General features: G+C 46.1%; 1 protein-coding gene across 23 annotated transcripts in view; it reads left to right on the top strand.

Annotated features, from left to right (window-relative positions):
- The window catches only part of NCOR2 (nuclear receptor corepressor 2), a 359,036-nt gene that overhangs the window by 326,151 nt on the left and 5,167 nt on the right, over positions 1-27,718 (top strand). For 16 of the 23 annotated variants that reach the window (XM_080985620.1, XM_080985617.1, XM_080985603.1 and 13 more), the window contains 14 exons: positions 8,113-8,340; positions 8,842-9,090; positions 9,946-10,098; positions 10,430-10,579; positions 10,733-10,892; positions 12,138-12,691; positions 14,445-14,591; positions 15,100-15,248; positions 16,932-17,128; positions 18,398-18,538; positions 19,776-19,921; positions 21,986-22,039; positions 24,477-24,707; positions 26,439-26,615. In XM_080985620.1, the coding sequence (XP_080841746.1) occupies positions 8,113-8,340; positions 8,842-9,090; positions 9,946-10,098; positions 10,430-10,579; positions 10,733-10,892; positions 12,138-12,691; positions 14,445-14,591; positions 15,100-15,248; positions 16,932-17,128; positions 18,398-18,538; positions 19,776-19,921; positions 21,986-22,039; positions 24,477-24,707; positions 26,439-26,615 (2,736 nt within the window). The remainder of the gene's footprint in view (positions 1-8,112; positions 8,341-8,841; positions 9,091-9,945; positions 10,099-10,429; positions 10,580-10,732; positions 10,893-12,137; positions 12,692-14,444; positions 14,592-15,099; positions 15,249-16,931; positions 17,129-18,397; positions 18,539-19,775; positions 19,922-21,985; positions 22,040-24,476; positions 24,708-26,438; positions 26,616-27,718) is intronic. The other 7 variants (XM_080985614.1, XM_080985607.1, XM_080985618.1 and 4 more) reach the window with 6 other exon arrangements.

Raw genomic sequence — 27,718 nt, 5'->3', positions numbered from 1 at the left:
CTGGGTGGGTTTTCTAAAAATCATACACACAATATGGAATTTATCAGGGGTGCCCCCGCCCTATTTAAAATGCATTGGTTGTTTCCACCAACAGCATCCAACTTTTTTCAATGAGTCTAGAGCAGGAAACAATACCAGTCTGTGCAGCCGCCCACCATGCCTTGGGGTTGTTTTGGTTCTTGCGCACTAAGGCCTTATCCACACTTTCCTTTTGCCCTGCTCTTTCCAGGCACAGGTATGGGCTTAAAAGCTCACAACTGAGCATTGTTGTTGTTTGTCCCAGAGTTTTCCTCACGAAAACCCACTCTTCGGCACTCAGTCAGAGCAAACATCAGAACACCAGTCCAGGTTTACCACAGATTGCTATTTGCTCCAGTTCAACTTTAAAGAACAGGTTTTTGCAGGGAACACTGGAGCAAAAAAAAAAATGATGTTTGGACATGGAGCTTTAAAGCATGGCTCATGCCTGGAAAGCATGGAGGAAAGGCAAGTGTGGATAAGCCCTAAGTTGTGGCGCAGGAAATACTGTGGAATCTAGTGCTGAGTCTGTGCCAGGCCGCTGGACAATCCTGCTCCAGACCAGCCACTCTGTGGTGTCCTGTTCATCTTGTTCATGATGCTACTAAAACAACATTGCCCTGATGGATGACTCTTGTTGGGAAAGGGAGAGGAAGGGAGGGGTAAAACCTTCTTGTTTCTTCTCAGTCTCTTGACAACTTTTGACACCATCAACTATGGCAGCCATCTGGAGCAACTCAGAGAGTTGGGGGCACCACATTGTAGTGGTTCCACTCCCACCTCCATGATTATTTAGACAGAGTAGCAGTGGGAGATTTCTACTTGACCCTATGGGAACTATTCACTGGGGTCCCTCAAGGATTAATATTGCTATACAAGGCCACTATGAGATGTCATGAGGTGATTTGGAACAAGGCATCATCAATATACAGATAACACCCAACTCTTTCTCTGATACACCTGAATCCGGTGTGGTTGGTCAGTTACCAGGAGGCGAGTTAATAAATTGAAGCTGAACCCAGACAAGATGGCAGTACTGTGGATTTGGAATTTAGCCTGCCCTTGATGGAGTTGCTTTCCACCTGAAAGAGCAGGCTGAGTAGTTTGGGGGTACAGTTCAATCTAGCTTTGCCAGTTGAAGCTGAGTTGACTTCAGTGCCTAATCCCAGCAGCAGCCAGTTTGCTAGCTGTGACCATTGGATTGGGAAGGCCTGGCCACGGTTCTGGTAACCTCCAGTTTGGATTACTGCAGTGCACTCCATGTGGGGCTGCCCTTGAAGTAGAACTGGAAGCTGCAACTAGTGCAGAATGCAGCAACCAGAGTGCTGATGGAGATGTCTGGGTCGAATCCATATAATGGTAGTGGTTGCCAATTTGATTCCAAGCCCATAGATGCCTATGTTGCACTACATAACTTGTGATACAATATCTCAAGTAGTGGCTCCTTCCATATGAACTGTCTCTGAGTTACGATCAGTGATCCCGCTGCCAGGAGAAATCTAGGTAGAGGGGTGTCAGCATGTGAGCAAGCCTTCTCTCTGAGGTGCAGTGAGCACAGATACTGCTAATTTTTCATTGGCAGCAAAAGAAGCAGCTATTTCCCCAGGTCTTCAGGAGGGATTGACATTTGGAACCACTTGGATAATTTCATCACCTGCTCTTATATCCTTCAGGCGTGCCTGTTCTATTATTGTAATATTTTATCGTGTTGGTTGATCATTTGATGACCTTGTGATTTGTTTGTGCTGTGAGGCCGTAGAGTGAAGGGTAGTCTATACATAAGTCAAATGAGCAATAAATAAAGCAAGCCTTGGTGTACAGCCTATTCTGGGCCTGTTGCCGCTGTGTTTGTATGACTGCAGAACCCAAACTGTCTTTCTCATTGGGCAGATCCAGGTCACACTCCAGGCTTTGTTATAAACTGGTTCAGATAAGAGCAGGTTTGGGAAATGGGCACAGTTCCTTTCAGTCTCAAACAAGCTCTTTTTGCTTTGTTCAGTCCAAAACAGGAGGGGCTGGCAAGGGAAGTATTTAAAAGTTGAGGTGCCATTGCCAAATGAGAAGGGAAATGTAAAGAGCCTGTCATCTTTCCAGCTGCAAGTTGCAAAAATGCTTCCAGCTCCCCAGGACAGGAGGAGGAGGGCGCTGTCAGCCTCATCTGGCCTTCGATTTCACCTTGCATGTTTTTAATTCTTTCCATGGTTGCTGGGTGGGTCTCTCTCTCTCTCTCTCTCTCTCTCTCTCTCTCTCTCTCTCTCTCTCTCACACACACACACACACACTTTCATTTTCACATTCACCTATTGTCTGCTGACAGAATATATAAGGCAAGGGTACATTCAGTGTACGCTTTCCTTAGATGTTTACAGAATCATTCCCCATGCTCCTTTTAAACCTACTAGATCTTCTGGCTCCATACTTTCTGCCAAAAGAACAAAAGCCAAATCCCAGCCCTCACTGATCTGTGCCACTTCCCCCCTTGGCTTCTCTGTGTCTCCTTTCCCCATGGCCGATGTAAATGGTTTGCATGTCACCAGTTCAGTCCCTGGTAACTCCAGTTCAAATGAGCAGATCAGAGTCTGCCCAAAACCCTAGTGAGCTGCTGCTGATCAAAGAGTAGACAAAACTGAGCTAGGCGTGCAATTGGTTTGATCTTGTTAGAAGGCATTTTTTCTATGGCTCTCTGTTGCACGTCATCTCCATTGAAACACAACAAGACTCCTGTTAAGGAAGGACTTGCAAACCAGTCTTTCCCTTTAAGGTGATCCAGTAGGGTTGTGGGAAAGAAACACTAGGGCACAGCAGCTCCTTTAAATGGCACAGGCGGCTGTGTTCCACACTTGATAGCCAACCTGGGTTTGTGACTCACTCAGGTGTTTACTTGGGAGGGAGCCACAGCCAATCCTGGCTCTCTAGTGACTGTCCTGGTACAATGCATGTCTGGCACATTAAATTACACCTGGGGGAAAGGATGTGAATTGACCCTTTGAATCAGGGTATCGGGTGAATAATATATAGCATTCTCAAAAGAGATCTGATAGCCTGGTCAAGTTCCAAGCAATGCCCTAGTGTGCATGAACTGCATTGTTGATGAGAACAGATTTGTTTCAGGTGGCAAGCTCAATGAAGTTGTCTACACGGTGTGAAGCAGCTAAGGCAAAAAATGGATTTCTCTTGTAATACTAGTTATCCAGTGCAGCTGAAAGTTGGGAGAGGTGGATAAGACCATCAATGGCTAGAAGGCCTGGTGGTTATGTACTGCCTCCAGAATCCGAGGTGCTGTTCTTCTGAGATCAGGAGAGGCAGAAGGCTTGTGGGCTTCCCAGAGGCCATCTGGTTGGCCACTGTGAGCACTGAATGCTGGACTTGATGGGCCTTCGGACTCATCCAGCAGGGTTCTTGTTATGTTTGGTTTAGTTGTACTTAGTTATCAAACTGCCACAAAGCCAAGGTTTAACAGAATGAATGAAAGGTTAACATCAACAGAAGCTATCAGGTTAAGAAATAGAAAGGGGTGACTTTGGATCTTGTGTTTGTGGGAATTCTAACTGAATTGGGTGTGCCATGGATTTAAATAAAGGGATGTTAAATCCTGCTGTACAGAGGCAAGAACTAGTGTTCCATCTGGAGAAAAGTTAAAAAATAAAGAATAAGGATGGTATTGCTGTTTTCTTTTATCCAAAGAACAAAATGATAGTATTTACAATAGGTTTCAAGTGCTGTGATAACATACCTGTCGGTAGCAGGAGGAAGGGCTCGTTTCTCTTTTTCTATTTATTATTAAATGCAATGAAACTGTTTTCATGCCTTCTGTCTTGAATTTTTTAAAAACATCTTTATTGAAAGTTTTAAGAGTGCATAATTATATGTGCACTAAACATGATGAGACGTAAATAAGAGAAAAAGAAAAAGAAAAACAGAACCCGCATAGAAGGGGAAATAAAGGGGGGAGGGGGGACCCAAACTGTATATTTTACAAGGTTGTATTGTACTTCACCAGATCTTAACCTATTACAGTATTTGTAAGAATGGATTCCAAATATCATTGAATTTGTCCATGGCAAGTCTTCAATCCAGTCATAGAAGGGAGCTGCATTTTTATTTTTCCAATTCATCAGTACCAGTCTTTTTGCTGTGGTCATATTGTCCTTTTGTAAGGTTCCAGGTGCTGGGTATATAATTCCAGAAGATATTCTGCTCTGTAAATGTAAGGTTATTCCGTACAGTTCTGTTGATAGTTTCAGTTACCGTCTGCCAAAAAATCTTTCAGTATAGGACAATGAAAAAACATGTTTTAGAGAAGCATTATCCCTATTGCATCTCCAACAGTTAGATACCTTAGATAGCCCTTTTTTAAACATAATGGGGTCCAGTATATTCTAAATATTTTTTGTTGTTGTATAAGGTCAAAATTGAGATGTCTTAATTCTTTATTCCAAACCTCCTTCAGTACCTGTATATCAATTTGGTTTGCTAATAACAAAGATTTATATATGTTGATGGCCAGTTTTTTGTGGCGTAAGAATTAATCAACTGCTTCAATATTTCTGGGGTCTCTGAGGCTGTAAAAGCTCCTGGTCCGTAGATGGTGGTTAGCAAGTGTTTCATCTGGAGATATTGCCATTGAGCATTTGTAGGTAATCTGTATTTGTCTCTTAAGATGGAGTATATATAATATTCATCCTCTTCATTTATCAGCTGGTCTAACATTAATATACCCAAATTTTATATATATATAGTAGTGGTTCTAGGGGTTGCTCATGCGTAAATTGGTGCCACACCTGGCTGGGTTGCCTGAGTGAACCCTTTCTGTCCGGACAGCCACTCACCCGTGGCTGTCTCAATCGCTGGCAGAATCCGTCAGTGGTCGTTTCTTAAACTTCTTCCAGCAAAGAAGCTCTGTGACGCCTAGTCTCCACCTACTCTCTCTGCGCGGAAGCCTTCTGCGCAGGGAGGGCGTGGGCAACGGAGGACCCCTACTCTCCCCGCTGGTCCCCGGCAAGGAGTCATGGGACCGCCTCGCCGCTTCCCCCATCTGCCCCCCTTCTCCACTGGTGCTACGCTGATTCTCTTCCCCAGAAGATGGGCTGCCTCTATCAATCCCGGGACGCTCTCTGGAATCCCTCTGGATTTTGCTCTCTCCCTCCGGCACTGATGGCAGTTCCCTCACACACACACACACACACACACACATATATATATATATATATATATATATATATATATCCCGAAGCCTTCGGAGCGCAGTGCGAGTTCCCGCTGCGCTCCAAAGGCTTCAGGCGGCTATCCTTGAAACCTCCGGAGCACGGAGGGAGTGCTCCCTCTGTGCTTTGGAGGCTTTGCGTTGCTATCGCTGAAGCCAAGGAGCCTGCATTCGCTCCATAGGACGCACACACATTTCCCCTTCATTTTTGGAGGGGGAAAAGTGTGTCCTATAGAGCGAAAAATATGGTGTGGGTGTGGGTGGGTGTATTCACAATTTTATATATTTTATACATTTTAACATAACCATTTCAAACATTAAAATGCAAGGTACATTTGAACCTTCGGACCTCCTTCCCTCCCTCCATGGGTTCCATGTTTAAGATTAAGTTTGCTGCATCTTTTATCATTATCCATCTATTAAATATCCATAATTACCGTAAAAAAAATCCACATTACAATTTTCATTACAACCCTGCCAGTGATTTTAACTGTTTACAGTGGTCCTTTAAATAAATTACAGATTTGCTTCAATCTTTAGAAAATACTTGATCTTCCTGGTTTCGGATCTTCCCCGTCAGTTTCGCCATCTCCACAAATTCCATCAGTTTCATCTGCCATTCTTCTTTTGTTGGTACTTCACCTTCCTTCCATTTCTGGGCTAGTAGCATTCTCACTGCTGTCGTTGCATAAGTCTTTTATCTTCACTTGGTAACTCTTCACCTATTATACCTAGGAAAAAGCCTTCTGGTTTTTTAACAAATGTATTTTTAAACATTTTCTTTAGTTCATTATATATCATTTCCCAGAAAGCCTTTACCAGTGTACATGTCCATTAAAACGTATACCCAAATTCATCCACCTCTTCCATACGATCATTTCTTTCCCGATTTTTAAAGACGTGTTTCCCCACAAAGTCATTTTGTCGTGGGAGAAAAAATCAAATTTGTAATTTGGGGACATATGGTGCCATATCGTTCGAACTGATGTTACTATTTCAGTAGCATCTTAAGTATTAATGTATTTAGACCCGAGTGCTGCCCATGTCTCTAGGTAAAGGTAAAGGGACCCCTGATCATTAGGTCCAGTCGTGACCAACTCTGGGGTTGCGACGCTCATCTCGCTTTACTGGCCGAGGGAGCCGGCGTACAGCTTCCGGGTCACGTGGCCAGCAGGACTAAGCCGCTTCTGGCGAACCAGAGCAGCGCACGGAAACGCCGTTTCTCTAGAAGTGCTGCATCTCTCTAGAGGTGCTACATATTCCAAAGCAGCCCATTTTGGACAGTTGTTTTCAGTTGTGGGTCTCCAGAATAGTGTACCTGACAGTAAATATCCTTGTTGATACAATTCTAAGTCTGGGATCCCAATTCCTCCATCTTTTATCAGTATTTGCATTTTTTGCATAGTTATTCTTGGAACTGAAGAGCCCCAAAGGCATTTTCTAATAAAAGATTTAATTTTGTGAAAGTACTTGTTTGTCGTGTGAATTGGAATTTTTCTTAAGACATAAAGTAGTCTAGGTATTATGTTCATTTTAAGAGCATTGACTTTTCCCCATAGAGTCAGGTTCAATGACTCTCATCTGTCGATGTCTTATTGATACCTCATGATATATTTTGTTGATGTTTAATTATGCTCATTTAGATAAGTTGTGGTATTAATATGCCTAGATATTTACTGTTGTCTTTGCAAATATGAAATTGGTATTGTTTAAACGGTTGAACCAAAAAGTTATTTCCTATTAACATCAACTCCGATTTGGACCAGTTTATAGTATATCCAGAGATACTGCCAAAAAATCTATATTTTGCATTAATATTGAAATAGTACTGTGAGGTTTCGTAATAAACAGAAGAATATCATCTGTAAACATTACCAAATTTGTATTCAAATGAGTTATGAATTACACCAAAGATTTCCTTATGCTGTCTAATAGTACATGCCAGGGACTCCAAACAGATGTTAAAAAGCAAAGGCAAAGTGGGCAGCCTTGCCTAGTACCTCCAGATAATGTGAAAGGTGCAGAAATTATGCCATTTGTCTTAAATCTAGATGTAGGGGAGCAATATAATATGTTTATCCATTTCATAAAGTCTAATGGAAAACCAAATTTTTGTAGTACTTTTTCCACACATAGTTTGTGGACCTTATCAAAAGCTTTTTCCATATCTAGAGATAGTATACAGTAGCTAAATCTTCACTGTTCCTCTTTAAATTTATCAAATCCACTACCAGCCTGATGTTATCTGCAGCTTGTCTCGTCTTTATAAACCCTGTTTGGTCATTTTTAATAATAGTTGGTATTACTCTTTGCAGTCTATTTGCCAATATTGCTGTTAAGATTTTCGTATCAATGTTTATCAAAGAAATTAGGTGATAGTTGGCACATTGCATCAGATCCTTGCCAGGCTTTGGAATAACAGAAATGTAAGCATGGTTGAATAATGTTGAGCTGATTCCTTCTCTAAATATCTCATCATGTAACTGATATAATCTAGGTGACAGGAGATCAGTATATGTTTTATACCATTCCACGTGAAAGCTGTCTAGCCCTGGTGCATTACCATTTGCCGTATTTGAGATTGTTTCCCCAATCTCAACTTCTGATATTGGAGACATCAATAGTTGTTTTTGTGTGTTTTCTCGTCTTGGTAGTTTTATTTTTATGGGCGGGGGGGGGGGGGAATTCCATAACCTCTTCCAGTACCTCTTCTGCTTGTCTCTTTTTTATATATAATTTCATTTTTCATTTTCAACTTTTACAAACATTTTAGCCAAAAAAGCCAACAGTCAAATCTAACAGGTAAAGGGAGGTACTTGTCTCAGAATGGCTTGAGATCTCGAGGGCGTTTCCACAGAGGCTCTTGTAACAAACCATTTTTACTTTGACAGGGAGCATTGCTGCTGGAAAGCCTGTATCCCAGGACAGAAAGATCACCGCGACGCCAAGAGAAATGGCCAGCTCCAAGTCGCCTCATGCTACCCTTGCAGACCACCACCCCCCTATCTCTCCATATGAGCACCTGCTCCGGGGAGTGAGTGGTGTGGACTTGTACAGGGGACACATTCCATTGGCCTTTGACCCAGCAGCTATTCCCAGAGGAATCCCCCTGGAAGCAGGTAAACATGTCTTAGGTTAAGAAAATGGCAGCAGTGAAACAATCACCATGGCTGGAATATGCTGAGTTATCTAGGCCAGAATTACACAGCTTAGTCTCTCTGTACAGATTCGACTGGCTTAGTTCTTAAGAATCTGGATGCATTGTTCAGTTTAGAACAATTTAACAGACAATGGAAAAGGACAGAGAACATTGGGAGATGTTTGAGGCCATTCTAGCAACATGCAGAGTAAAGAAGAATATCTCTGGTTTCAGACACCCTGGGATAGTTGCAGCAAGAACGGGGGGTGGCAAAGTTCAGGTAAAGAGGAGAAGAGTTTGGACATGGGTGGTAGTGGTGAACTTACAGTGAGAAGCCAAAAATAGAGAGTTTAAGAGATCTAGTAGAGCAGAGATGGCTCCAATTGTCCTCCAAGTGCTTTTGTTTTGAGACAAACTCTGCTGAAGAAAACACACAGCATGTGAAAAAGCTAATATTGTCCCTTTTCTCTGTTCTGTCCAGCAGCCGCTTATTACTTGCCAAGGCACCTCGCTCCTAGCCCTACGTACCCCCATCTCTACCCACCATACCTAATCCGCGGCTACCCAGATACAGCTGCCATGGAGAACAGGCAGACCATCATCAACGACTACATCACCTCCCAACAGATGCACCACAATGCTGCGGCTGCCACTGCAATGGCCCAGAGGGCAGACCTGCTACGTGGCCTGTCTCCGCGAGAGCCCTCGCTAGCCCTCAATTATGCAGCAGGTCCGAAAATAGGTTTGGGGTTGTGTGGCAAATTCTGGCAGGTGCCTGTGTTCGTCTGTTGCAGCAAAAGCAAGAGAGATCCTTGAAGCACTTTCAGAGAACCATGTTTGTTTATAGCATAAGTTTCCATGGGCCAGACTTGGTCCATTGCTGGACAAAGCGTGCAAAAGTATCTCCCCCAATTCACTGGTTAGATTCAAGGTGTCATAGGGCTCTCTGTGTTGCTGAGACTAGGAGGACTTTGTGAACATGGAGCACGTTTCAGGCATAAGGGCCTGATTTGGCAACATTAACTGGTGAAGGCATCAATCAGCTGCAACATTTTTTATGTTTCACATGATGCATGCAGATCATGGGGATCCAATGGTGCTTCTTAACTGCACCAGTAATTCTGGTGATGAAGCTTTTGCATTACCTAGAACTCTTCAGCAACCCTTTCCTCAGGCCTGTAGTTTTCCCTGTTCTGCATTGCCAAGTTGCATTAAGTGTAACTGACAAGAGAGAGGTTCTTCACTGTGTTTTGTCTGCCCACTTCTTTGCCTGCCGTTCTGAACAAGCTGCAGGCAGTTTGGGCAGCTGGCCTTGCCCTTCAGGTGATGTGATACCATGTGACAGGGACAGAACTTGCTGCTTTCAGAAGATGGCTCTCCCTAAAAAGTGCAGGAGGCATGGGGCACACAGGAAAGTCGGAAAGTGGTACCCACTGTCCAGATTAAGGCATCCTTTCACAGCTGACACAGCACAGACTACAGTGTCGTACAATGCCACAAGAGGTTATTGCTTTTTTGATACTGCACTTCTAGTACCAAGGCATATTACTTCTCCTAACCGTCTCTCCCCCCTCCATTCTCTTAGCAGGAATAATTGACCTGTCTCAAGTGCCACATTTGCCTGTGCTTGTGCCCCCCACCCCGGGCACTTCTGCCGCCTCCATTGACCGGATCACATACATCCACAGTGCCCCCCAGGCTTTCACTAGCCGACACAGCAGCTCTCCAATCTCCCCAGGTAGGCTGATTCTTGATATGTTGCTGAAATTCATTAGGTGCTTCTTTAAGAGCCTAAGTTAACACACACACATGTGCACTCTCAGCCTAGAAGAACATAAGGGACATGGAGAGGAGGAAAATAAGAAACAACAACACAAAGCAAAATTAAGGGGCTAAAATTGCAGTACTTTAAAATGAGTATGTCATTTTATACCTGGGTGTCCTCGGATGTTTCAGGCTGCAGTTTTCTTTGGCTGCTGGCAGGGGGCCTGCAGAATAGCTGCTTTAATATTCAGACCAAAACATCTGCTTTCTGAGCATGTTCAGACTGTGTGTTTAATGATTCATAGGAGGCCACACACACCTGACCAAGCAGACAGGACCTTCAGTTTCTGAAAGGGAGCAAGAACGAGACCGTGAACGGGAGCGTGAGAAGGAGCGCAAGAAGTCGGTCTTAGCAGCCACAACCACTGTGGAGCATGCCCCCATCTGGAGACCAGGTTGGATCGCATTCCTTTAGTGACCTGGGGGGACGGACAGCGGGTGGAGGTGCCTGGCAGGGACTTGGTTAAGTTCTTTCTTGTTCAACTGTTATTTGTTTTGGATTTTCCACATCTAGAGTTTTCACAGTGTTTCTTTGTGTTTTGTGGCAGGCACAGACCAAAGCAGCAGTCGGCAGTCACACTCTCACAATCACAAGCACTCCCCTGTCTCGCCCCGCACCCAGGAGAACATCCAGCAGCGCCCCAGCGTGTTGCATAACACAAACATGAAGATGATCCCTTCGGAGAACCTTGCCCCCTCAGTTCTGCGGTATGTCAGAGATGCGCTAACAACCTTCTTGGTTCCTGACGTGCCATGGGCAGGGTTGCTCAGCACATTTTATCTATTAAATTTCTGTACTGCCCTTCATCCAAGGATCACAGGTCGATTTACATTTCACATTGCTGATTGGGGCCTTGCAGGGAGGAAATTGCATTGGGTGCAGATCATGTTGCAAAGAGGACATTTTAGTGTCACGGCTAAGGTGGCACTTGGGGGATGTGGCAGAGGTTTGTAGCATACATATATATACCTGAAACATTCAAAGCCCACCCTTCAGCCTAAAAGGGTCCCCAGGGGGGCATACAAGAACCATTTAAAATGCAAATCCTACATGAAAGCAAGAAAAAATACTGTAGAAGAGAACAGGGAAACTACAGAAACAGAGTCAGAATGAAACTTCAGAACAGCAGGAAAAATAACACTCAAAGTCTGGCAAAGAAAATAAAAATAAAGCTTCCACATGCACCTAAAAGCCAGCAGAGAGGAGGTTATGAAGGCCTCTCAAGGGGTGAGCATTCCATAATCAATATGCCACCATTTAAAAAAATGATTTGTGTGGGGAGCATGGAAGACTTTTCTCCCTCTCCCCTCAAACTAGAACAGGGCTGGGGAGCCGATGGCCCTCCAGGTGTTGTTGTGACTGTAACTCCCCACCATCCTGGCTTTGCTGCCCAGAGCTGACAGGACTTGGAGGTTGACAACATCTGGAGGGCTTCAAGGTTCAAGAGTCGGGGACAAGTGGTCCAAGAGGAACAAAAGGGAATTACTTATTTGCATAAAGTTATATCCCAATGCTGGTGTTGCTCACTGAAACTGATGGGCCTGATATATTCACGGCAATTAATGTCAATGTGTCTACTCTGAGTAGGACTAGCACTAGATACAGCCCATAGTACATAATTAGTTTTTGGACCTTGCTGTCCGAAGAGGTTCTGATTGCTGGTTGGTTAGATGGCTTTCCAAAAGGGTGGATAAATACATGGAGGACGTGAGGCTCTGGCAGGGTCCTAGAGCCTTCCCATCTCCTTCCCAGAGCTGCGCAAGTGCTAACTAGGCTTTGGGAAGGAGGTGGGAGGACTCTAGGACCCTGCCAGAGCCCTCATGTCTCCTCCCTGAAGCCGAGTTAGCGCTTGCCCAGTTGTGCCGGGGAACCCACAGTTGTGCCCTAAATCCACCTCTGCCCCCACCCAAAAAGCTTCCCACAGGTCTCTTACTTTGCCTTCTGCTCTTCAGATCCACCTCCTCCTCTGCCACCACCACATCACCAGTTCGCTCCTCAGGATACTCCTCGGTATCATCACTGCGCAGCTCCGTAGGTGGGTTGGACAGCTATACCTCTATGATGGATCCTGCCCACATGCAGAAGGAGGCCTCCAGAGCGCAGGATGTCAAAGCGGAGCGGCCTCAGGCAGACAGCAACCTGTTCTCCTCCAAGCTGCCTGCTGGGGGCGGCCTGGAACAGTCGCCTTCACCCGTTAAAGCCATGGAGCCCAGGCCTTTGTCCTCCTCTGGGCCAGGTCCAACCCACCTGTATAGCAGAGGACAGGGGAAAAGCCACCCTCAGCACCACCCGCCCCTGGAGCAGTCGCTGCACGCAGTTTCGGCCAGTGAGCAGCCCAGTAGAGAAAAGAGTAAAACCTTTTCAGTACAGGAACAGGAGCTCCGAGCACTCGGTAAGACCACCATGACAGCGGCCAGCTTCATAGATGTGATTATCATGCGTCAAATTTCTTGCGATAAGGGGAAGCGAGAGAGAAGCTCGCTAAGTAACGACGCCAATAGCGATGGTAAGAAATTGGAGGGGGAGCGGGGCGGTTCTTCCAAGTTTGTGGCCTTAAAACACACACAAATACCTTTTTTCCCCCGAAGACCCTTCTCACCCATCAATTTTTTAAATTTGATTTTTGCATTTGTGGTGACGGCCTGTTTTATTTCATGTGGTGTCTCATATGAAGGCTTACTCCTGTATTTGTTTTCTCCTCCTGCCCATCTACATGCCTTCTTGGGTTTGGTTTTGTTTGTTGCTGCTGCTGTTATGCATATCATTCAGTTCCTGGTACATGGCTGTGATTGTGACGGGCAAAAGGAAGTGGCTGAAGGAAAACATGAATGAGAGTGTAATGGGCAACAGTACTGTATGCTGCATGGATACTTTGGGGTGGAGTTTTGTTTTCAGGGGCTTTAATTTATTCTCTGCTCCAAATTCCAAAGATTTACATTTTTTGAATAAGTTGCATGATTTTCAGTGTTTGTATGATATATATGGATCATAGCATGTATATTTTGTGTTTGGCATTGGGCAGTCGTGGGGCAGGAATGGGGAGCCTATGTGCCTCCCGGTGTCGTGGGACTACAGCTGTTACCATTGGTCATGCTGGCTGGGGCAACATCCTGGAGGGGGCCACAGGTTCCCCATCCCTGTCATAGGTTATTGCCTGCATAATTCAGCTGGGCACCAGGGGCTGTGACAACCGTCCTGCTCCCTGCCTCTGAAAGGTTAGCCTCTATGCCAAACAGGTAGCCCACCTAGGAGAAGGAAAACTGATCCTAAACCTCCTCTGAGAGAAGAAAAGGCTAAGGAGTTAACCTTACACAAATCTGGAGTGGAATCCCTAAGGATGGCGCTTTGTCTGCCTTTTCCCGGCAACTCCTGCAGCCAAGTTAGTGCCAAATGTATAGCTCTGCTTTCCTTTGGACCACATCAGTGAGGCTAGAAGTGATTTGCCAAGCTTTTGAGCGGAAAGTACCACTGGGGTAATATGATCATACCAGCTCATGCCAGGCATCACTCTGGCTGCTGTGTTATGAACCAGCTGAAGCTCCCAGGCACTTCTCAATTGCAGCTCCAAGTAAAAACTTCTGTAACAATCTGGCTTGGGTGTAGCTAGGGCATGAATGGCAGCAGCCAGGTCCAGTTTCTTTATATATGGGCACAGCTTGGCACACCAACTAAATCTGATGGAAAGCCAAAGCTGTAAGTAGGAAGATCTAGGGAGTAAAGCACTTTGAGATGTAAGGATGCAGATGCTTCCACAGGTGACAGAAAATTCACTTGCATTGCAGGGGGTTGGATTGGGTGACCTCCAGGCTCCCTGCTTCCAACTAGATTCTGTGAGATTTGATTATTATCTCTCTTTAAGTTGCATTTTGCTTTGAGAGCAGCCACACGTTATACCTACAGCTTCTCTACTTAGTTTGGCTTCCTGGTGTGTCAGCCTCTGGCTTTCTGTTCAGGTAAGAAGCACTAAGAAGCAGGCGCATTTGCCCCCTGTGCCCCTTTCCTCACCTTCCTTCCCCATCAGTAAGTGCCACCAAGTTTAGAACACAGAGACAAATTGCTTTTGAATCACCAGGTGCCGAGCAGGGATGGAAACCAGTTGTAGGCTTTTATGGCTGTCAGGAAAGTCTTTTAAGGGTTTCTTTTGTCCATCCCTCTGTTAAATACAGCGTGAATCTTTTGCAGCTGCTGCATTAGTGCTTAGAAGGAAAGAGTGTTGTTGCCATTTTAAAAGACCCTTTGCTCTCTTTCATGCCTTCCAGGTTTCCATGGAAGCTACAGCCCTGATGGCATAGAAGCAATAAGTCCCGTGAGCTCACCCAGCACGCTCCATGAGAAAGGGGCAAAGCCATCCCAGGAGGCTGAGAAAGGGCGCGGGGCGGAGCATGACCCGCGGCTGAAGCAGCCAGGTGAGGGAACTTCTTGGAAAGGGCCACCATACACCTAGTGAACATTGGTTGCATCACCTCTTTGCCCAAAAGCACAACCAATAGCAGGAACAAGCCAACCTGACATTCTCCAGGTGCTCTGGACTACAATTCTCAGCACTCCTGACCAGCAGACATGTTGGCTGATGAGATTCGGAGTCCACACCATTTGAAGGGCACCATGTTGGCTATCTCTGCTAGTCAGCACGTGGCATTGATTTTACTACTGCTTGCAATCTTCAGATCAAATTGTCACCTCTAAAATGTTTGACATGTCATCACTGGCTCTTGTCGTTCGGTTTTTGCCTGTCTGCCTTTGCTCGCTTTATACGTAAGGGATTATTTTTCTTGACTTAAAGGAAAGGTGAGAGCACTGGAAATGGATGGCCTATGTGAATTTTAAAAGAAGCAGCAAGCATCTGACCAAGATGAATTTCAGGTGTCTTAACTCCTCTTGGGCTGCTCTGCCCACCTTTCTCTTTCCTCATAGGTTCTCTTAAGCCTTCCGCAGCAGAAATCTCACAAATACAGCAGCTCCACCAGCTCCCTGAAGATCGGCAGTCTCCGAGCCAGCCATTCCAAGGGTCACAGAGCGCCAAAGGCCACCAGCGGGTCGTCACGTTGGCTCAGCATATCAATGTAATTAGCATTAGTCACTTAGCTTCCCAATGGATGTTGCACAGGCTTGGATGGGGAGTGCTAAAGCCGTGCTTGTTTGGAAAGTGTCCATAGCACACAAAGCCTCGCGATCCCAGGCTAGGTTTAAGCAGAGCTCCTGTAAGCACAGTCATTTTCTATTGGAAGGAATGATCCGTGCAGCCCCTTCCAAGACTCATCCATGGAGCAGACTTTGTCTCTGCTTTTAAGCTCAGAATAAATGACTTGGAGGTTGTGGCATGGCTGACTCGTCCAGATAAAACATTTTCATTCAGAGTATTAACTGCCCTGCAGTTGTAGAGCGTTATGTAGGACCAGCTAACAACATAAAATAACTGACTCGACTGGCAAAAATGTGAATTTATTTACTTACTATTTCATAAAATTTATACACCACTTGATTGTGAAAAACCTCAAAGCAGTTTACAAAACAATAAAACAGTAAAATTGAGAAAAAATTACAACCCTGCTTTAAAACATACAAAGGTTATAATACTAAAACAGGTTGAAGTTACCTCAACTTTCTAAGCACCTGGGTAGAGTCAGCCAAACAATGAAGTTTAGAATCATAGAGCTGGAAGGGACTTGAGGGTCATCCAGCCCAACTCCCTGCAAGGCAGGACTCTCAGCTAAAGCATCCGTGGCCATCAGCCTCTGCTTAAAAATCTCTGAGGAAGGAGAGTTCGCCACCTCCCGAGGGAGATGGTACCACTGTCAAACAGCTCTTACTGGCAGAAAGCTTTTCCTGATGTTTAGCGGGCTCCGAAACGAAGGTGCCTGCTTGATGTCATTTTAGGCAAAAGTGTGGGTGCTGCCAGTGTCTTTGCTTGTGAATTGAAAATGTCCTCCTGTGTGTTTTGGTGAGCCCTGGAGCTCCCTGGAAGTTGCTCAGGGGTTCCTTGGCGAGCAGCTCTGGAATGGCAGGCAAGTTTCCTTGACAGCCAGCCTTGCCCACCATTGCAGCTGATCTTTGCCTGCCACGCACAGCTATAAGCAGGGAACCAGCTCTGTTCTGCTGTGCCCTCTCAGTCCACACAGGGCAGTGCCAAGGCCCAAGTGGGCACAAGAGCATTCAACCTTAGAACCAGGGGTAGGAATCTCTTTCATTCCTTTCTGGGCAGCCTCCCGTGATGCATCCCAGCCAGACAAATGTGATTTGAGGGGTGTGGCCGAGGTGTGTGCAATCTGGGGAAAGTCCTGAGGGCCAGATAGAGGATTGGAGGGCCACATTTGGCCCCTAGACCTCAAGTTGATAAACCCTACCCTGGAGCACACTCCAAAGTCCAGACATTGTTCCGCAGTGGGCAGACAGGCTCTCATTGAGGAAAGTGCAAGTTTGGAAAGGACTGCCTGAGAGTGATCCAAATAAGAGATCTGGTTTTCCCTACTACATTTTTGGTGAGGAATCTCTTCTGGCTCTGCAACCCTGCAGCCCTTTGAGTTCCCGCCTCCAGAAAAGAGAGAGGAGGAAGTGCATAGATCCCCTTCCAGCACCTGCATGGGCCAGAATGCAGCACACCACCCGCACAATTGGTGCTCACACAGCGCCTTGGAGCGGGAGCACTCGCATGCCCCCTGCATCCTCAGCCTCCCTCATAGCAGGCTGCTTGGAGCGCACAAGGAATGATCTGAAGACAAAAGCAGAGCTGTTTTCTCTTCTTGCAGGAGGTTATCACCCAAGACTATACGCGCCATCATCCCCAGCAGCTGAACTCCCACATCCAGACCCCTATGTACCCCTTCCCAGGGTCTGTGCTGGATCTTCGGCGAACTCCTAGTGAGGCTTACATGCAGCAGCAGCAGCAGCAAATGGAGCACATCCCTGCTTCAAGAATCTCCCCCGAAAGTGAAGAAAGCAAGAGGTGAGCCCACTTCGTCCCTGTCTCTTTGCCATTGATTGCCTGCTGCTTGCATTTCTGTCTCGCCCTATTCTGATACTACTGGTGTGTTCCAGCCAAAGTTACGGAGTTGGAAGTCCCTTTGCTGGGGCGAGAGGGGAAGGCACAGGGTTCCACTGAAGCAAATGGGGTTCAAGATTAGGGAGATTGTGTCCAAAGCTCAGGCAGATATAGAATCCAAACCCAAAGGAGCACAGGTATCGTCAGTGAAACGGGGGACCTTGGGAGAGGCAATATCCATGAGCTGCCACACATCTCCTCACCTGCTCCTACCCCAGGAGCAAAGGAAGCTGGATGCAGTTCCTGTCTGCTGGATTCTAGCTCTGCAAATCGCAGTCCAGCACTCAACCTTAGAACCAGGCCCCCTCCCAATCTGTGAATGATAGAGAAGGGACTTTATTGGGATCCTTGGAGCTGAATCATCCTCCTTGCCTTCCATACACCCCCCACGGCAAGTTTCATAGGAGCACAGTAAGCTGCTAATGTGGAGTCTGTGAAGAATACTTGACTGTCAGTGGCTCTCCGAGATTTCAGGCAGTCCTCTGGAGGTGTCGGGGAGTGGACCTGGGACGCCTGCGTGCAAAGCTGCAGCCCTTCCTCTTGTACCGAATCTCAACAGTAAGGGAGTTCCACAGATGTGGAGCAACAACTGAGAATGCCATCTGCACGCCTTCCTCTTACGAACTCCGTGCACAGATGTCACGGACTGGAGAATGCCCTCTGAGTGTTGCTCCAGTGAGCGGCACCAGCCAGCGATTAGGGAGCACCTCATTCAAAAGGCCCAGCAGTTGCAGAACTTGGAGCTACAGGTTATATTCTGATGCAATAGAAGCTCTTGTCTGTTTTAGACTAGCAGTAATTGGAACTGGCATTATTCTTTCTTTCCCCCTTCTCTCCCCAGAAATCATTTTGCAAGTTTTGATTGAGAGCACCAATCACCACAATCACACTCATACTGTATAGTAGTGTCCCGTTTCAACGTAAGGGAATCACAATAGGATATGGAGAGGAAAGCCCAGACTGTTTAAAACCTTGCAGGAGTGGGGTGGTGTTGTTTTGTCCCAGCCTTCCCCATAGCGACTGTCCATTTCTTCCAGTGCAATTCTGTCACTTTTCTGCCCACTCTAAAAATTGGGGTTTTTCTACCCCACCCCTTTACCTACACCAGCTCTTCTGTGTCAGAAGGAAAAGAGAGCCGTGTGGTTCACACAGTCCTGCTGCTTGCTTCCTCAGGTCTCCCGAGCAGATCAGAACACCTGCTCCGAACAACTGCATAGAGCCCGTCTCTCCACCAGATGGGGTGGGAGAAGCCGATCACGTGCGAAATGCCACATATCCCATCCTGTATCGAGAAGGGGAACAGCTGGAGCAGAGGTAATGGAGGCAGCAGCTGGGCTGTCCAGCGGGAGTTTCTGAGGTTGATCCCGCCTCCCCACTCCACCCATTTTGTATTCCCCGCTGGGCAACACTAGCTCTGTGGTTGGGCAATCAGGCTTTTCAATTGTGCATTGAATGCTGGACATCCCAGCTTGGTTAAAACCATCTTCTAAAGCCACGTAGCTCTTTCAGAAACCAATCATTCAATGCATCCAGCATTGATTAGGGAAAACAGATGGGATCTCTTTAGATCAGTGGCATACTTAGGCATGGTTGTGGGAAGCATAGGAAACTACCTTACATGGAGTAAGACCATTGGGTCCATCTAGCTCAGTATTGTCTACACTGACTGGCAGCAGCTGTCCGGGGTTTCAGCCCAGGAGTCTTTCCCAGCCCTACCTGGGGATGCTGGGGATTGAGCTGGGGGCATTCTCCCTGCAAAGCAGGTGCTCTTCTACTGAGCTCTGTCCCTGCTAACGGGGCAGCCTGTGGGCTCACCTAGTCCAGCTGTGTGCATTGTGCACCGTGCATGTGGAACAGTGTATAAGTGAGCTAGGTAGGTGTGCACGTGTGTTTGTGTTAGGGCTCATCCACACCTCCGCTTGTCCCATGCCTAGAAAGCATGGGGGGCAGCAGTTTTCTGCTTGACCCACGGTTTCTAGGCCTAGGTCCGAGTGGTTTTCCCTTTGCCCCGCTCATTAAAAACACATTCTTAAGCTTAAAATCGGAGCAAACCCGAATTGCCATTTTCCATAGGAGGAAAGCAGCAGGCTGGAGAAAGTGTGGAGCAGCCCTTGGAGGGCACTCATGACCCTTCCAGGAACAATCAGTCAAACTCCCTTATTGGCGTAGTAAGAGTACGTCATATACATGGATCAGAACACAGCACAGGTGACAAAACATAGTTGGAGGTACTTTAGGATAAAACTGTTCAGACGTTGTGAGATGCAAAAGTGGCTCCTAGGACCTGTGGTGATGTAATTTCATGATGTCACTCAAAAATCTTGCCACATTCTCCACAACATCATTCCTACAATTATTCAACAGATAGATCACCCCCTTCCAGGAGCATGTATTACTTTTAGCGTGAAACTGCTAGTGGATTAGGAGGTTGGGCCACTTGTTATTTTAGAGATAAATCCTGGGATACATTTTGTGATCAGGGCTCTCTAGGCCGAACATGATGGTATCAGGATTCCAACAAAATCAGTTTGATGGGCTTTCAATTGTGCAGGATGGGCTCCAAATCTCCAGGAAACAACGTGCAACCACCAGCCTTCTTCAGCAAACTGACAGAGAGCAATTCTGCTATGGTGAAGTCCAAGAAGCAAGAGATAATCAAGAAACTGAGCACGAACAGCAGGAGCGAGGCAGAGTACAGTAAGGACTTCTCTGGGCTGGGATTTTATTCCTGTTATCTGTGGGAACAGGGCAGGAGCAATGAAGTGATGGTTACAGTTGGGGCTGCAATGTTCAGTCAGTTAATCAAACTTAATCAGCTAAACTATTCTGATTCACCCAAAGAGTTTCCCTGACGAATTGGTCTGCTTATTTTTATTATTTTTATGCATGTACATGTAAAAGTTGAATATTGCAAGTGTCATTTTTAGAAGGGATATTTGAGTGTGAGAGTGAACAGTGAATGCCATGGCACATGCATCAAAATATTAAAAGGTAATTACTTCATTACAAAGGCAGGTTTATTCAAATATAATCAAATAAATTAATTGACGAACAACAACATCTCTTGCCCACCCTTCACTACAAGGTCGCAAAGTAGATAGCAACAATATATATATAGGTTCCTACTGGAAGACCGGACAAAAGCTAGAACGTTGGCAGTGGCAAAGTTTTTATCGGTGGTTGCAAGAACAAACGAGCCCTATATTCCAAACAAAGTGCTTGATTAACCTGGAGGTAGACTGTATGAACTCTGTATTAATTTGTAATGTTTCGTTGGGTCTCTGGACCGTAATAAAGATTGATGATGATGATGACAATGTAAAAATAAAATCAGGTAAAACAGTTAACAGATCGGAAGAAAAGGGTGGCCTTAATTAAAGGTAAAGGACCCCTGGATGGTTAAACCCAGTCAAAGGCGACTATGAAGTGCGGTGCTCATCTCGCTTTCAGGCCAAGGGAGAACTGGCATGCTTTCAAACTGCTAGGTTGGCAGAAGCTGGAACAAAGCCATGGGAGCTCACCCCGTCACACAGATTCGAACCGCCAACCTTCTGATCAGCAAGCCCAAGAGGTTCAGTGGTTTAGACCACAGTGCCACCTGCTCCCTTATGAACTCAGGGCTCATCCATCCTGTTGTTTAATGTGGATAGTAAGCTTCTTATACACCCATTAATTCCCTGTTGTTAATATAACCCACCCTCCCAATCACTGCCTTCCCACACTTTCCCTTCCCCCAGTCCAGATTTCCCCATCCCCTCTTTGTTTCGGAGAATCCCTGGCATGAGAAAATCCAAACTGAGGGAGAGGAAAGTGTGAGAAGGCAGTGATTGGGAGAACGGCACAATGGAGTCACGGGAAGCTTAGTATCCACATTAAGTGGCAGTATAAAGGAGCCCTGGTTTCATTTGCTAAGAATGTCATAAACTAATGAGTGCTGTCAGTCCTGCCTGAATCTGGCCCAGCCACACCTTAGACAGTTACAACTTCCCTCAAAGCATCCTGGGAACTGTAGTTTGTTAAGGGTGCTGACAGTTGTTAGGCAACCCCTATTGCCCTCACAGGACTCCACAGGGATTGATTCATTCTGGAAATTGCAACTCTGTGAGGGCGACAAGGGTTTCCCAACATCTCTAGGCACCCTGGGCAAACTACAGTTCTTGGGATTCATTGGGAGGAGTCTTGACTGTTGAAAGTCATGTGACTCTGCTTCCGATGGGGCCTCTGACTCAGCCAGGTGGCTGCTTTCAAACCTCTAAAGAGCTCAGCCCTTCCTGGAGTCCCTGTGACAGTGGACAATTTGTATTAGAAATGCTTCCCATCTGCTCATTAACTACAAATTGATCTGTATTTTAATGTATCCTAAAATGCTAAGTAGTCACTTTCAATTTTATTCGAGCCACTCTTAGAACAATTGTGTTGGACAAGAGAGTTAAGCGATGTTCCTCTTAATATCTCCAGTATCCCAACTGCATCATCATGGCTTCTTCAAGGAGTGGCAGCGAGTTCTGCAGCCCCTTGCTTGCGTTTCCCCCCATAGAGGTGGGAAATGAAGAAAAATGGGTAGTGCCTTGTATTAGGCAAGGTGTTCTGTACTTTCAAGGACAACAAACCCAATTCCATCTTTGCTCTCCAAGATAAAAAAGTATTGGGCTTTTATGCAACTCCTCCTGTTGGAATGATTGGGAGTTTACAAGAGTCTATAATTAGCCTACCTGGGAATGTGACTTGTGCTTGGGGTTCTCTCTTTCCCCCCTCCTCCAGATGTCGGGCAGCCTGGAACAGAGATCTTCAACATGCCGGCCATTACTGGAACAGGTACAGCTGTGCTTCCTCTCCATCCGGCGTCTGACACTCCCATACCACACAGGACTCTGCAGATCACAAATGCCTTCAGATAATTTAAGCATTGCAAATGTCGCCATGCAGTCTCATTGGGCAAAGTGTCAGACTCCTGATAACTCAGCCATGTTCCTGAACAGCTGTACAAGACAGCAGAAGAGAGTCATGTGGAAGTAGTGGTGGAGGGAGCATCATTTGCCATTTTGTATGAGGCTGGTTGTCAAAGAACTCCCATTAAGGCACCTGTGTGGAAATGGGGAAGTCAACCCAGGAAGGCAGAGTTGGGAGCAAATCATAGGCTGGATTTAATTTAATGTTTTATGTTTCTACAAAGAACATTCTTTCTCTTCCATATCACTCAGTCTCTCTTAAAAGTTTTGTTTTATTTATTTTGGCTCCTCTTGCCCTGGGAATGGTTAGCAAGCCACTGACCCACAATGCCGCCTCTGGTCTTTGTGCATTGCCGCACCTTAACTGCATGGCTTCTAATGACTCACAATCGCAATACCAACACACACACACACATGTTTATTCAGCCTGTCTCCCATATAGAAGTCCTTTTGTCCTCACAGCCTCCACCATCAGAAAGTGGAATCAAGCTGGAAGGATGCAGATTGGGTGGCAGAGTTTGGATTTTGGGAAATCCAAGCAGCACAGTAGAAGGAATGGGTTGTATCCAGTATATGCCCTCCTGACACTTAGACCCACTGAAACTCATGAGCATGACGTATAACTTAGTTGGATACAGCCCAATGATTCCGATGTATACTAAGGATGGAAAAGATGACAATAATCCACTTCCAGATTATATATCAGCAGTTTCTCCTGTGAGGCGTAGAAGTTGGGCATCACCTGCCTCCTTCCTTCTGTTTGGCATCCTCCTTTTTCTAGTGACAAAGTTTGCTTTTTGGTTAGAAAGGATAAATTTAGAGGAATAATAATAATTTTATTATTTATACCCCACCAATCAGACTAGCACACGTAAAACATAATAACATTCCAAACATTAAAATTAAGATGTGTGTGTATGTGAGAGAGAGAGAGAGAATGAATGAATGAATGAATGAATAAAAGCACTGATTTTAAAAAAGGATGTTGGCAAGGGGGATCCTTTGAGAAAAGGGAATTGACAAAAATCTGACTTGAAATATCTATATCTTTAGATGATAGATAGATAGATAGATAGATAGATAGATAGATAGATAGATATTATTTATACCCCGCCCATCTGGCTGAGTTTCCCCAGCCACTCCTTATATTCCTTCTATTCAAATTTCCATCCCTTTCATTTGGATCAAGATTATTTTTTGAAGGAAGACTGGCATAGTGATGCCCACCCCACCCCAGGGAGATCAGCTTTCCTGGTTGTTCATGCCAACCTGCCAAAGTAGGAAGGTGAACTTGCCTGCACATCTGGAGTGGAGGTCTATGTAATATGGTTGTCTGCGGCCATCCAGCATCTCACTGACACTCAACTGCAAAAAAGTGTTTTTGGTGACATCTGGAAGTTACAACATCCCACCCCTTTCAGCAAGGCTTATTTCCAAGCATGTATGCTCAGGAATGCAGCCTGAAATGTTCTCAGCCCGCATGCTCTCCCTGGGAGAACATAATTCTTTTGCAGGTCTGTAGCGATTTGCTCTCAGAGCATTTTCTCCCATATGAACATCACTTGTGCTGTGAGAGAACGTGGTTAGCGCTGCTCTTTCTGCTTCTCAGTGCTGTGTTTAAGCGCGTCCAGAAGCAGTGATGTTACACAACTGAAATTCCTCCACTTCGAGCAAACAGAGCCTGTCATGTCATGGCCTCAGTTAAATGCCCTCTTCCCTGGTGATTTGCATAAGCACACGTGTTAATGTTTCTTCAGCTCATGCTGCTGGGCAGGTACCAGGGGAAGCATTCCTTCCTCCTTGGGACTGCTCTGTGTTTGAAGGGATTGGATTCAATCTGTTGAAACTAATGGATATGACTAATTTAGGTCCATTAATTTCAGTGGGTCCAGTCTTAAGTAGAATTTAGTTGGAAGACAACCCAAGGTTTCCCCACTGGATGTGAAACTGGTACACACAGCCCTCAGTCCTTTAGTCTCTCTGTGTGTATGTGTGTGTGTGGCATTCCAGAAACAAAAATCTGTGAGTAGTTTCTGCTTCCTTTTTGGTGTCCCTGCAATCTCCTTGGGGGCAGGCGAGGAGCTGGCTGTGCCAGGGGGTTTGGGGGAACCAAGAAGACAGCCGGACAGAGTTTGTTGCTTTGCAAGAATGTGCTGACTGTTTGTTTCTTCCCTTCTCCCTTGTCGCCTTTCCTCCTCCTCCTCTTCCCACCCAACCCAATTTCTTATTTGGTTTCCCATTTCCCCCAACCCAATTTCTCCCCCTCCCTCCTTTCTCCTTCCCCCTCCTTCCACACCTCCCAGGGTTAATCAGTTGTAGGAGCCAGTCGGTCCAAGAAAACTCCAGTACCAACATGGGGTTGGAGGCAATTATTAGGAAGGCCCTAATGGGTAAATATGACGAGCAGTGGGACGAGCGCTCTCCTCTCAGTGCCAATGCTTTTAACCCTCTGAATGCCAGTGCAAGCTTGCCCGCTGCTATGCCTGTAACCACTGCTGACGGACGGATTGACGACATGCACTCCTCCTTGCCAGGTCTGCAGCCCTCCCCCCTTTGTTGCCCTTTTCGCTGTGTTATTAAACCCTCTCTTTGTGCTGTTAACCCCTCTCTCTTTGTCTTTTCAGTGGTTTTCGTGTCTCACCCCCACCCCAGATCCTTTCTCTTTAAGCTTTTGGGCATTTACTTTCTGTTCCCATTTTTAATTACACCGATTAATCTCAGTTCCTGGCTTGATAAGGGGCACTTTAATTTGTTAGGCTGGAAGTGCCATTTTGCTTCCTCTGAAACACTGACCATTGGTGCTGTCCTTTCTTTTTTTGATGGGGAGGGGTGCAATTGTCAGAAAGGCTGGGGGCGTTGAAGATGCTGGGGTCATGGAGGAAAAGCAGGAAATCCCCCAACTCCTCTTCCAGGCTTGCTGGGAAGGGCCAGGATATGTGAAGGGAGGGTGCAAAGGAAGGGTGTGAACAAAGTACATTTGTATGGCTAAGGGAGAACTAGGTGTTTATGTTCAGCTGTTTTCTTAACATCATGTTGTCAATATACACATTTACAAATGCAGACTTGCGAAAAGTGTGTCCATGGTTTGTCTGTTTGCTCCTGCCTTTTGTTTGTTATGTCCCACCCTCAGAAAAACAGAGAAGGAAAGGTTTCCTCTTCCCACCACCCACGTTGCCTCACCTAGTACAGCAACAGAGATCTCGCAGCACAGCAAGTCAGACTATGGCTTACTGGGACCGCACAGCATGTGGGTGCCAAGGGAGCAGCTGGCAGCCACTTTGCTCCTTCCCAATCCTTTTTACTGCCATGCTGAGCTAAGCCACAGTTCAGTTCAGCATATCATCTGAGCCAGGGGCCTGTGGTTAAACACTCTCCTCACTAACCAGAAGCTGAAACCATGAACAAACCTTGGCTCCAACTCATGGTTAGTGAGGAGAGGGCTTAATCACAAGCTCCAGTTCAGGCAGACAGCTAAGTCAAACCTTGACACAATGCAAGAGTAACAGTAAGAAGGACCATCAAGCAACAAAGCTGTTGCAGACTCCTCTCTCGGAGCCCACACATCTTTGCAATTGGGGCAAGCCATAGTTTGCCTTGCTGTGCTGAACAAACCATTTGTGCATGTGAAAGCAGCCTTTTCCGGATGTATTATATGCCAGACCAGGAGCTGCACATCCAAGTTGCAAGTGCTGCCTGTTTGCACCATGTTGGCTTTCCACAGAATGTGCATTTGGTAGCACATGCCCGTGCAAGGTGCCTGTTTGGGTGTGCACCAGAGGATGTGTCCCATTAAAAGCACCATAGTGCAGATAACTCACACTTGCACTAAGGTGTGCGTTAGATCTTGGAGATCTTGTCCTAGTTGTTCCCTGTCCCCAAAAGGGCACCAAGGCCAAGCGCCCACAGCCTTAAAGAGGGATCTCTTTCCATGAATCCCTGACATCTATCTATTAGATGCCAAAAGGAAGGGACACACCCTATGATGTGCTGGGGGAGGAGGGAGGAGTTTTCATTTTGCATGATGGGAACCTGAATCTAGTAGCAGTTTGCCCCCATTGGCCACATACTGAATTCGCGGCCAGTTTTTGAGTGGGAAGGATTTAATACCTGTGTCTCCCAGCTTTCTAAATCTGCCCTGCTATCTGCTCAGCATTGTTTTCCTCTTCCTGTCATTAAAGAGCCCCTTTTAGGGCATCAAGCCCTCCCTAGTCATGTGAGAACACCTGGCCACCATTTGGTTGTTTGAATGGTTCTTCTTTTGTCAGGAGGAGGGAAGCCAAAGATTGCTGCCAGAGCCAACAGCCGCAAGGCCAAGTCGCCAGGACCAGGCCTGTCCTCCTCTGAGAGGCCACCATCTGTGTCATCTGTTCATTCAGAGGGAGACTGTAACAGAAGGACACCTCTCACCAACCGCGTCTGGGAGGACAGGCCGTCATCTGCAGGTAACAAGGGAAGGAGTCTGTGCCCTGTTGGCTGCATCTATTGGCTGGAAACAGTCAGGAAGCACTTGGTTGGTGTTAGCAAGTACAAAGATGTGAGGAAATGAATTTCAGGGAGCCAGAGTCAGCAATACAAGTGAATTCCTCTGATGGATTCGTACAAGAAATCCTAATTGTCTTAGCCAGAACTTTCTTAGCTGCTTTGCCTTGACCACCAAACCAACCAAGGTATGTTGATTATTTGTAGTTAGTGATTGCAGAAGTTATCAAATGGGGTCTGAGTTCTGTTACAATTTGCTAGAAGACATCAGCAGGATTTGAAGACCTGGTCATAAAAAATTGACACAAACTCGTCCGACAGTTGCTATAGAGTGTATCTCGGATAGCGCCGCTCAATCTGAGACGATTTCAGTTTTACACGCCCCGTATTTATCCACTCACACTTGCAGATTCAGTTGTAGCCATGCGTTCTATTAGAGGACACAGGGACGCTGATATTGAAAAGTGATCGCTTTCTGATTGTTCTAACACTTCAAAAGTGTCCACAGAAATGAATAGTGAAGGTGACAGGTCACCCTGCTGTGGTTTAGCCAGCCCATCAGTCCCCTGCCATGCAATGCAGACAGGCTTAGCTAGGCCACGCTGCAGCAGTTTTCCTCCTCAAACCATCCTTCAGTTCAGCTTACTCTAGTCATGGTACCTCATCTCACGAGAGCTTTCTCATTGTCCCAGTTTAGATGCTGCTGGCACTTGGGAATCTCTGGTTAAACTGCCCAGCACCTGCTTCCCAGTTATATGGCAGAAAAAGCCAGTCATAGCTATCTTCTCCAATATACACCTCATGGTTGCAGCATTGGGGACCAATTCTTATAGCAATACTTTGCATGCATGACACAACTCATATACTGCCTGCTCTCCTCTCCTCTCCATTCACATGCAGTGCAGGCTGAGGTCTAGTATCCCCAGGATGGGAATGAAACCTGGTCACCTCTGCTCCCAGCAAGAAAATCCAACACTCTTCTAAAGAGCCTGTACTGAGGCTCTCCCTCCCTCCCTCCCTCTCTTTCTCAGTGGGTCATATTTGGGGGGGGGGGTAATGGTTTGAT

Source organism: Podarcis pityusensis, assembly GCF_964106645.2.
Source record: "Podarcis pityusensis genome assembly, chromosome: 16".
NCBI lineage: Eukaryota > Metazoa > Chordata > Lepidosauria > Squamata > Lacertidae > Podarcis > Podarcis pityusensis.
The sequence above is the reverse complement of the archived record's forward strand: the minus strand, read 5'-3'. Positions and strand labels throughout refer to the sequence as shown.